Source organism: Callithrix jacchus, chromosome X (assembly GCF_049354715.1).
Source record: "Callithrix jacchus isolate 240 chromosome X, calJac240_pri, whole genome shotgun sequence".
Taxonomy (NCBI): domain Eukaryota; kingdom Metazoa; phylum Chordata; class Mammalia; order Primates; family Cebidae; genus Callithrix; species Callithrix jacchus.
Genome location: NC_133524.1, coordinates 54,560,776 through 54,572,819, shown reverse-complemented (window position 1 = coordinate 54,572,819; position 12,044 = coordinate 54,560,776). Strand labels below are relative to the sequence as shown.

Below are 12,044 nucleotides of genomic sequence, written 5' to 3'. Positions count from 1 at the left end.
TAGAATAATTTAATGTATTATTTGGCATTTTATTGCTGGTCTTTGTTAATTCTATTGTGTCACTTGGATTTAGATACTTAATTTTAATTTTCTTTCTTTTTTTATTTTGAGATGGAGTTTTGCTCTTATTGCCCAGGCTGGGGTGCAGTGGCACGATCTCGGCTCACCATAATCTCTGCCTCCCGGGTTCAAGTGATTCTCCTGCCTCAGCCTCCCAAGTAGCTGGGCTTACAGGCATGCACCACCACGCCTGGCTAATTTTGTATTTCTAGTAGAGACGGGGTTTCTCCATGTTGGTCAGGCTGGTCTCGAACTCCTGACCTCAGGTGATCTGCTTGCCTCGGCCTCCCAGTGCTGGGATTACAGGCATGAACCATCACACCCAGCCCAATTTTCTTTCTTTATGTGGTAGTCATTATTGATATAATATTATAACTTTGAAGAAACTAAATTCATTCTCCTGAAGAGACTTACTTTTACTTTTGGGCAGGTTGAAGACAATTTTGTGCTGGAAAGTGAGAGAGAAAAATTTGTAGAAGAATTGAGAGCTATTGTAGGTCAAGCCCAGGAGATCCTTCATATCCACTTTGCCACAGAAAGAGCCATTGGAGTTGACTCTATTACTATGGACTCCAACAGTAACCAGGTGAGAACAATTGTTTAGCAAATAGATCTTCTCAGATATGAATCAGGAACTTTTTAATTTATCTATTCATTTTTAATTCAGACAGGGTCATCTGAACAAGTACAGATAAATTCTGCATCTACTCAAACCAGCAGTAAGTATATTTAGTAAAATCTACCATTTGGTTGTTGAAGCAAGACATTTGAAAACTTCAACACACCTTCATTGGGAAAGATGTTAGCCAATAAATTAATTTGGTAACTTATTAGTGTAGGTTTTCTCACACTTTCAAGGGCCCAGAGGTAATAATCCATCCCCTGACTTTTCCCCAAGTGTTGGTTCTTTATTTGATTAATCTGTTTTTGAGTTGTTGGATCTTGTTACTAGAAAAGCAGTCACAGTACTGATGACCTTAAATGGCATAACTGGTAAGTTATTTTTTTCTGATTTGAGATAAATAGAAACTTTTTAACAAAAATCATCATGTTCTAAGTTTGCCTCATGTTTCAATAGTCATTCATATCTTGATTTTATTCCAGTAACGATGAATGATGGGCTTCTACCCATGCTGGTCACTGATAACTTATTGTAAATCAGATACCGGATAAACTTCCAAAAACTAAAACTAGGGTCTTCTGTTTTCTTTTCTGATGACTTTATCTCTCCATTCCTCAGTTCTGGTCATGGGTATATTAAAGAGTGTCTGGGAGTGGGAGAAGAGCCATAGATAAATGAGGACCTCTGAAGAAATTATAGCAACATAAAGAAGTAAAAGGTGGGATGGGAGTAATAGAAGCAGATCCCATTATCCTGAAATGTAGTTTGACTGTGTTAGGATGCAGAGTCCTCCTATATCTTATTTTTCTGGTTATCCAAGGTCCAAGTAGGTTTCTGACTAACAAAGTTGGGTAAAGTTTAAAAGAGAATTACTTATTTGAATAAGTTTACCAAGTAGCAGTTAAGATGTAGGGGTTTATTTTACTTTATTTAAAAAATTGTCATACAGTAAAACTGACTCCTTTTTCTCTGGTGTATACTTTTATAAATTTTAATACATGTATAGATGTATGTAAGCACTGTCATAATTAAGATACAGAATAGGGGATACAGGTTTTAATGGGAAAAATGTTGTCAATTTTTTCAAAGAGTACCCTGTTTCTAATTGCTATTGATGCAGTGTTTGTTTCAGTAGAATCTAAAATCCTTCTCTAAAGATATTGTGTGCTTAGCACTTTAGACTTTTTGTCGGTATTGGGAGGGCTGGTATTACAAATTACATATGTTTTAGTAGTATTAGAAATGGAGATACCAGAGAAATTATTTTTTTAACCTGCCTTCTTCAGTCAGTAAGGTAAATAAATTGAAAATTGCTTAGCATATTATTTTTTGCTAATTATTTCTGCAGATGAATCTGCTCCTCAGTCATCCCCAGTTGGTCGGTGGCGATTCTGTATCAATCAAACAATAAGAAACCGTGAGGCTCAGTCTCCTCCTTCTCTTCAGCATTCCATGTCTACGGTTTCTGGCCTACATCCACTTCCTAGTAAGCTTTTCTTGTCTGCCAGCTTTGTCCACATTCAAAGGATGGGATGCAAAATACATATGATATCTTTAACTAATTTCCATGGGAATTTTATGCTTCCGAGAATTTTCATAAGCATTTTTGAAGACAGTAATATTAGGATACAGCTTAAGCCAGTTCCTGTTTAATATTTATGGGAAAAAAGGAAAACACTTTCTTTCCTTGACAGGTTGAATTCTGTGTGTTTTGAGTCTTATTTACTTTCACACAGGTTCTCATTTGCCCCTTTCTCCTATTCCTTTTGACTTGGGGCACTAGTCTATGCTTTGTACTCATTAGTATGTGCTTAGCCATTCTTTATTATTGTTCCAGGTCCAAAAAAAACAAGTAATAAGGAAATATCACGGGATACACTGCTCACTATAGAAAATAATCCATGCCACCGCGCACTCTTCACCTCCAAATTAGAACACAAGAATGTGATTGATGGTAAGATTTCTGAGTGTGCTAGTGTACAAACCAAGCAGCCAGCTATACTTTATCAAGTGGAAGATAACAGGCAGATAATGGTACCAGTTACTAGTAGTTCTGCCTACCCTACTACTTCAGTTCATGCAGTTCCAGCTGAATGTGAGGGACTCACCAAACAAGCGAGCATATTCATACCTGCGTATCCATGTCACCAAACTGCCAGTCAGGCTGATGCACTTATGTCCCATCCTGGCGAATCAACTCAGATTGCTGGTAACTCTGTTACGACTCTGGCATTTGATCAAAAGCCTCAGACCTTATCAGTGCAGCAGCCAGCTATGGATTCAGAGGTTATTTCCCAAGAAGGAGAAACTACAGTGAACACTGAAACAAGTTCTCCTAAGACAGTCATTCCCACTCAGACCCCTGGCCTTGAACCAGCTACCCTTCAACCCACTACTGTCCTGGAATCAGATGGAGAAAGACCTCCAAAACTGGAGTTTGCAGACAACCGAATTAAAACTCTGGATGAAAAATTAAGAAACTTGCTCTATCAGGAGCACAGCATCTCTAGCATCTATCCTGAGAGTCAGAAGGATACCCAAAGCATAGATTCTCCATTTTCTTCCTCTGCTGAAGATACCCTCTCCTGTCCAGTGACAGAAGTCATAGCCATCAGTCACTGTGGAATTCAAGATAGCCCTGTACAGTCCCCTAATTTCCAACAGCCAGGCTCTAAAATTCTGTCCAATGTGGCTGCAAGTCAGCCTGCTAATATATCAGTATTCAAAAGGGACCTGAATGTGATAACTTCTGTACCCAGCGAATTGTGTTTACACGTAAGTATCATTCTTTCTAACCAGTTCCTTACTCTTTGCTTATTGTTTTAAAGAAATGCCTTCTCTTCTAAAATTCTGTCCTTTGAAATGAAATGGTCTATGTCACAAGATTCTGAGGTCACAGGTATTTAAGAAAACCATGACTTTAGGCTGCAGGTGTTCAGAACCTCAGTAGAGATGACAAACTATCTTTGGTAAGAGAGCCCTCTGGTGAATTAGCTAAGAACTTGCAAGCAGTGTCTATATTTATATTAATGATATAACAAAAACTGACTCATGGATTGTTTTAGAGGGTAGGAAGAACTTTTAGATTTTCATTTAAAATGCTGGTTATCAGTTTCCTTCTTTAAAAAAAAGTTATGGTTTTTAATTTAACCATGTTTGGGGGGATTTAATTTGACAAAACAAAAAAGAAAGTAAAAATCATCATTAATCTCATGCCTTTTTCCTCCCCAAGACCGAGTCTTGCTCTGTCACTCAGGCTGGAGTGCAGTAGTGCAATCTCAGCTCACTGCAACCTCCACCTCCCAGGTTCAAGCAATTCTCCTGCCTCAGCCTCCCAAGTAGCTGGGATTATCGGCATGCGCCACCATACCCGGCTAATTTTTATATTCTTAGTATAGACGGGGTTTCACTACATCGGCCATGCTGGTCTCAAACTCTTGACCTTTTGATCCCGCCTTGGCCCACCTAAGCCTCCCAAAGTGCTGGGATTACAGGTTTGAGCCACCGTGCCCTGCCTGACTTATTTTTTGAGTTATATAATGTAGGAACTTTAATTTTCTTTTTCTGCCCCTTTAAATCACAGAAGTAACCACTAATAATTTGGTGCTTATCCTTCTGGACTTTTCTTAAGCTTATACAGATCGATTTATTTACATCTAACATTCACAAAAAGACTGTGCTGTATACATATTGATCTGCAACTTAATTTTTTCATTTTATAGTATATCATGGACATCTTTTTAAATCTTTGTCATTGTATGTTTTTGTCATTATTATATAAGTAATAATATATACTTGTACATAAAGTAAAATCCACCCCATCCCCAAACGTATATACACAGCTGTTACCAAATCTTTCCAGACATGATTTTAATATACAAATATTTATAAAGACATACTTCTTATATATGATATTTTGTATCTTTATATAGATATAGATACATGTTAATATTAATATGCATATACTTCTTTACATATATATGCTATTCTGCATTTTTTTCATTTATGGACATCTATCCATGTCAGTACACATAGTTCCATCTTACTTAACTTTTTGAAACAACTGCATAAGATTCTACTGATAAAATTTAAATATTTTTTTGAGTTTTAATTATTTTAAATAAATAAATATGATCACATAATATGATTCAAATCTTAAGAAATGAACTGTTATGGGCCAGGCGCGGTGGCTCAAGCCTGTGATCCCAGCACTTTGGGAGGCTGAGGCGGGTGGATCACGAGGTCAAGAGATCGAGACCATCCTGGTCAACATGGTGAAACCCCATCTCTACAAAAATACAAAAAATTAGCTGGGCATGGTGGCACGTGCCTGTAATCCCAGCTACTCAGGAGGCTGAGGCGGATAACAAGAGCAAAAACTCTGTCTCAAAAAAAAAAAAAAAAAAAAAGACAAAAATAACAGTTCATTTCTTTTTTTTTTTTTTGAGACGGAGTTTCGCTCGTTACCCAGGCTGGAGTGCAATGGCGTGATCCCGGCTCACCGCAACCTCCGCCTCCTGGGTTCAGGCAATTCTTCTGCCTCAGCCTCCTGAGTAGCTGGGATTACAGGCACGCGCCACCATGCCCAGCTAATTTTTGTATTTTTAGTAGAGACAGGGTTTCACCATGTTGACCAGGATGGTCTTGATCGCTTGACCTTGTGATCCACCCACCTCAGACTCCCAAAGTGCTGGGATTACAGGCGTGAGCCACTGCGCCCAGCCATCTGTCATTTAAACTTTATTGCTCAAATGAGACTCTCTCAAGTGTCAAGGTCAAATGGATTCTTCTGTCTGTTTCAAGTGTCTGTTGCTACATCTGGATCATACTTAGCTGCCACTGTTTCTGGTGTCCTGGAATTCTTTTTTTTTCCCCTAAAATGCTTCTATGAGTAATATTTTCAAATATGTTGCATGAGTATCCTATTTGATATTTTTTTATGTCCAAAAATGTCTTTATATTGCTTCACACTTGATTGACTGAGTATAGATGGTAGGATCAGAATTTTTTCCTCTTAATTTGGAAGACATTGTTTTATTGTCTTTTATTAGCTTTAGGTATTGCTGATGAAAGTGATGTCAGTTGTTTATTATTCGTTCATAGGTAACCTGTATTTACTCTAGACCACTGCAATGCTCTAATACTTTCTACAATGTGGAAACGTTCTATATCTGCACTATCCAATACAGTAACCATTAAGCAAATATGACTACTGAGCACTTGAAATGTGGCTAGTGCAACTGAGGGCCTGAATTTTTAATTTAATTTAAATTAATTTAAATTTAGACAGCCACATGTGATTAGTAGCTACTGTATTCAATTTGCATAGGTCTAGTTGCTTTTAGGAAACTATCTTGGAGTTCTCATCATCAGAGTATTTCTAGGTATATCGCTTTCCCATTCATTTTGTATATCACTTTTGTGGATGCTTCGAATTTGAAGATTTGTGTCTTTTTTTCAGCTCCAGTAAACTTTATTTTTGCTTCTTTTTTTCTTCCCCTTCATTGTCTTGCTTATTTCCATTTAGAAACTGTAGGAGATACATAGCCTCTTGGATTATCCCCCATGTTTCTTAACAGCTTGCTCTCACTTTTAATTTTATTTTGTAAAACCTTATGTTCTCAGATATGTCTTCAGTGTTTTTTTCTTTTTAAATTTCAGATCATTCTCTTGGTATTCAGCTGTATCCAGTTAATTTTTCATTTGGCAGTCATGAATTTGATTTTTTAAATCTTTCTTATTCTTGGCTCCATTTTCATAGCAACCTATTTTTGCATATAGTTTTCTTCCAAGCTTTTTTCTCAGAAAACTGACAAAATATTAACTCTAAAATATATAAAGAATGCTTACAAATCATTGAGAAAAGATCAGACAACTCAGTGGAAGAATAGCCAAAGCATCTGAACGTGCATTTCACAGAAGTGGAAATAGAAATGCCTGCTAAACATGTGAAAAGATTTTCAACTTTCTTAGTAATAAGAGAAAGGCAAAATTTTAATGAAAAAAAAAAAAAGCTTTTTGCTAATCACACTAGCAAGTATTAAGGAAATTGATGGTCAGATGTGATAATTTTCATTTTGTGTTGGTAGGAATAAAATCAGTGCAGCCTACTTGAAGGGCAATTTAGCACTGAAAGTTAGAAATATGTGCATTCCTGTGACTGAGCTATGTCACTGTCAAATTCTACCTGAGAGAAGCATTTGCATATATGAACAAAAGAAAATATATAAGAATGTTCAGTGTAACATTGTTTGATTATATGTAACAGGAAGATTCACGGCCAGGCATGGTGGCTCACACCTGTAATCTCAACGCTTTGGGAGGCTGAGGCAGGTGGATCACCTGAGGTCAGGAGTTTGAGACCAGCCTGACCAAAATGGTGAAACCCCGTCTCTACTAAAAATACAAAAAATTAGCCAGGTGTGGTAGTGGGCACCTGTAATCTCAGCTACTCAGGAGGCTGAGGCAGGAGAATCCCTTGAACCCAGGAGGTGGACGTTGCAGTGAGCCGACGTTGGGCCATTGCACTCCAGCCTAGGCAACAAGAGCAAAACTTCATCTCAAAAAAAAAAAGTTAAGAAAAGATTTACAAACAAGTTTAAATATTTGTAAATAGAAATTTAGGGACATTGATACTATGAAACAATTTGAAAGCACGAAGTAGATCTATAAATAAATGTTAGCTATTATCATCTTTATTTTAGCATGGACATATCTCCAAAATCATCAGGAAAAATATACACAGAATAATTCAGACAGTATGATGAGGTGTGTGTGTTTGAGACAGGGTCTCACTCTATTACCCAGGCTGGAGTGCAGTAGCATGATCATGGCTCACTGTAGCCTCAACCTCCCGAGCTTAGGTGATCATCCCCTTGCCTCAGCCTCCCAAGTAGCTGGGACTACAAGTGTGTGCTACCATGCTTGGCTCATTTTTTAATTTTTTGTAGAGACATGGTCTTGCAATGTTGCCCAGTCTGGTTTTGAACTCCTGGCTTCAAGCGATGCTCCTGCCTTGGTCTCCCAAAGCAGTGGGATTACAGACATGAGCCACCACACCTGGCCTCCTGTGTTTTTGAAAAGGAACACACACACACGCACATGCACACACACATATGTACAAAAAAGTTCTGAAAAGATAAACTGATATTAGCAGGTATCTTCTAGGAGGACTGGGAAAGAGGATTGTTACAGAGAATTTTGTTTTATGTAATGGTTTAGATCTTTTACCGAAAACAGTTAATTCATGTTATAAACCAAAATGTATCTAAGGCATGTCTCAATCAATTTAGAAGTTTATTTTGCCAAGATTAAGGACATGCCTAGAAGTGAGGAAACATGTAATCACAGATACAGTCTGTGGTCTGTGCCTTTCTCCAAAGATGATTTTGAGGGCTTAAATATTTAAAGGGGAAAAGCAAGCTGGAGGGGAAAAAGGGAGTTATGGTAATCTACATGTTGCAAGAGAAAAAGAGCAGGTAGGAGAATAGTCAATTATGTATTCATCTCACAGTTTTGCTCAGTTAATCAGCACTTTACGTAAGATAAGGTGAACATAGGGTAGCTATCTCTGGAGGTAGTTAACCTTTCATTTGTAGTTGTCTGCTTAGGAACAAGATGAAATGTAGTTTCTTGCATGAGAGCTTTCAGCTTAATTTTTTTTCTTTTCGGCGTAGTGAATTAGGGTCCTGAGGTTTTGTTTTCCTTTCATAATGTATTACTTGTAATTTTTTTAGATGAAAAAGTTCTTCCTGAAACATGTTAAAAAGAAAACAGCTTTTGAACCACACAAACCAGTTTCAAAATCTTGCTTTGCCATTTTCTGTGTAATACTAGGCAAATTATCTACACCCTTTACCCAGCCTTAGTTTCCTGCTCTGTAAAATCGAGATAATAGTTCCTCCTTAAAGGGCTATATAGATGCTTTTGGTATGTTCTCTTTATTGTTTATTCATCTTATTTCATATTCTTTGTGATTTGTAAATATGGAAGCTTGTCTTTTCTTGTAATTCCTTAGAATTTTAACTATTTTACAGTGTTCAATCCAGTGACATTAAATATATTCACAAGGTTGTGTATCCATCATCATTATCTGGTTCCAGAACTTTTTCATCACCCCAAAAAAAGAAACTTCATACCCATTAAGCAGTCACTATTCATTCTTCCTTCCCCCTTCCCCCTTGCAACCACAAATCTGCTTTCTGTCAATATAGATTTGATTATGCTAGATATTTCATGTAAATGGAACCATAGAAGATATGGCCTTTGTGTCTGGTTTCTTTCACTTAGCATAATGTTTCAAGGTTCATATTCCATTTTATGGCTATACTGCATTTTGTTTATCTATTCATTGGTTGATGGACATTGGTATCTACCTTTTGGCTGTTGTGAATAGTGCTGCTACAGACATTCATATAAAGTATTCATATGAGTTCCTGTTTTCATTTATCTGGGGCATATGGTAATTCTACGTTTAACTTTTTGAAGAACCGCCAAACTCTTTTCTAGAGCAGCCACACCATTTACATTCCCACCAGCACAATGTGAGAGTTCGGATTTGTCTACATGGTTACCAACACTTGTTTTCCAATTTTTTGATGATAGCCATCCTGGTGAGTACAAAGTGGTATCTTATTGTGGTCTTAATTTGCATTTGCTTAATGGCTAGTGGTATTGAGAATCTTTTCGTGTGCTTGCTGGCCATCTGTATATCTTCTTTGGAGAAGTGCCTATTCAGGTCCTTTGCCTGTTTTTTAATTGGGTTGTTGTTAGTGTTGTTGATTGTAAGAATTCTTTATATGTGTGGCTGGGCATGGTAGCTCAAGCCTATAATCCCATCACTTAGGGAGGCCAAGGCAGGAAGATCACTTGAGGCCAGGAATTCAAGACCAGCCTGGGCAGCATAGTGAGACCCCCCCCGCAATCTCTCTAAAATAAAATAAAAATTCTTTATATATTCTGGATGCTGTGTCTTTATTAGATATTTTATTTGTTGGATATTTTCTCCCATTCCATGGGGTTATCTTTTCCATCTCTTGATGGTATCCTTTAATGCACAAAAGTTTTTATTTTTGTTGAAGTCTGATTATCTACTTTTTCTTGTATTGCTTTGTTAGCTCTTATGTTTAGGTCTTTGATATACGTTGAGTTAATTTTTGTATATGTAAGAGACAAGGGTCCAGTTTTTTTTCTTTTGTGTTTAGATAGCCAGTTGTTCAGCACCATTTGGTGAAGAAACTATTCTTTCCCCTATTGAATGGTCTTGGTACTCTTGTAAAAAAAATCAATTGACTATAGATGTATGGATTTATTTCTAGACTCTTAATTCTATTCTGTTGATCCAATGTCTATCCTTATGTCAGTAGCAAAAGGGCAATGTTTTAATTACTATAGTTTTGTGTATTTGGAAATCAGGAAATGTGAGTCCTCCAACTTTGTTCTTTTAAAATACCTTTTGACTATTTAGCATCCCCTGTATTCTATATGAATCTTAATATCAGCTTTTCTATTCCTATAAAAAAAGGCCATTGGGATTTTTATACAGATTACATTGAATCTGTAGGTCACTTTGTGGACTGTTCACAGATTAAGTCTTCCTGTTTATTTCAGTATTCTTGAATTTCTTTCATTAATGTTTTGTAGTTTTCAGTATATAAGACTTTCACCTCCTTGATTAAATATATTCCCAAGTATTTTCTTCTCATTGTTATTAGTAATTGATTTTTTTTTTTTTTTTTTTTTTTTGAGACGGAGTTTTGCTCTTGTTACCCAGGCTGGAGTGAAATGGCGTGATCTCGGCTCACCGCAACCTCCGCCTCCTGGGTTCAGGCAATTCTCCTGCCTCAGCCTCCCGAGTAGCTGGGATTACAGGCACGCGCCACCATGCCCAGCTAATTTTTTGTATTTTTAGTAGAGACAGGGTTTCACCATGTTGACCAGGATGGTCTCGATCTCTTGACCTTGTGATCCACCCACCTCAGCCTCCCAAAGTGCTGGGATTATAGGCGTGAGCCACCACGTCCGGCCGGAATTGTTTTCTTAATTTCCTTTTTGGATTCTTCATTGGTAGTATATTAAAATACAGCTGATTTTTATGTGTTGATGTATCCTCTGACTCTACTGAGTTTGTTTATTAGCTCTAATAACTATTGGTGGATTGTTTTGGATTTTCTATATATAAGATCATGTCAACAGAGATAGTTTTGCTTCTTCATTTCCTATTTTTCTTAATTATAAACATTTTTTTTTAGATGGAGTCTCACTTTTGTCACCCAGGCTGGAATGCAGTGGCATGATTTCGGCTCACTGCAACCTACCTCCCAGGTTCAGGCAATTCTCCTGCCTCAGCCTCCCAAATAGCTGGGATTACAGGTGCCCACTGCCATGGCCAGCTAATTTTTATATTTTTGGTAGAGATGAGGTTTCACCATGTTGACCAGGCTGGTGAAACCAGCCTGACCTCAGGTGATCCACCTGCCTCACCCTCCCAAAGTGCTGGGATTACAGGCATGAGCCACCACACCTGGCTCCTATCTATAAACTTCTCGTGCTTTCCATTTGTTTGCCCTTTTTCGTTTTATTCTGGGATAATTTCTTAATTTTTAACCTGTTGTATCTCCTATTCAGTTATTTTTTGTGTCGAGTATTATATTGTTTTAATTTCTAGTAATTGTAGTTCATTCCTTTTTTATAGATGTAGTATATTCACACATCTCTCTGAAGATATTAAAGTCTTAATCTGTGTTATTAATGGTATTTCCTTGGCTGTTCTGTTTGCTGATTTTATTATTTTTTTTATAATGTTAGTTTTCCCTAGATGTTTAGTGATGCTTAGTTGAGTTCTCTTTTTCACTCATAAGATTCCTTGTTCATCTGTAAGGACTTTATATAATTACTGTAACCTTTCTTCAATAATTGTGGGAAACGTATGGGACATCTTGCTGACACTGTATTTTGTAACTTGTCTCTAATACTGCCTGGAGGGTGGCCCACTAGCTAGTCCCCAAAGGTAGGAGGGCTTACCTTTCTTCCTGGATGTTGTCTCCTCTCTACGTTGTAGACCTGTCTTGGCCACAGACCTTTTCCTCTTACTAATCTTATTTGGGGGCACATGTCTCTGCTGTCATTTGCTTGGTGTGTAAGTTTGGAGGGAAGGGACAGAACTGCCTGCCTGTTCCTTCTTCGTTATCCCAACCAGTTCATTCTTTCATTCAGTGAACATCTCTTTAGCAGGGAATAAGCCAAAACCTCTGTTTTTGTGGAGCTCACATTCTAGTAGAAGAAAATGGATACTAAACCTGTATATGGTGGTCAGGGAAGGACTGGTATGTGGTGGTGATAGGCACAGGTAGAGATCTGTTCA

General features: G+C 37.5%; 1 protein-coding gene across 9 annotated transcripts in view; it reads left to right on the top strand.

Moving 5' to 3' along the window:
* WNK3 (WNK lysine deficient protein kinase 3) overlaps nt 1–12,044 on the top strand; it is a 175,586-nt gene that overhangs the window by 120,240 nt on the left and 43,302 nt on the right. For all 9 annotated transcript variants that reach the window (XM_078364023.1, XM_078364025.1, XM_078364020.1 and 6 more), the window contains exons 14-17: nt 491–646; nt 728–779; nt 2,031–2,168; nt 2,520–3,457. In XM_078364023.1, coding sequence (XP_078220149.1) covers nt 491–646; nt 728–779; nt 2,031–2,168; nt 2,520–3,457 — 1,284 coding nt within the window. The remainder of the gene's footprint in view (nt 1–490; nt 647–727; nt 780–2,030; nt 2,169–2,519; nt 3,458–12,044) is intronic.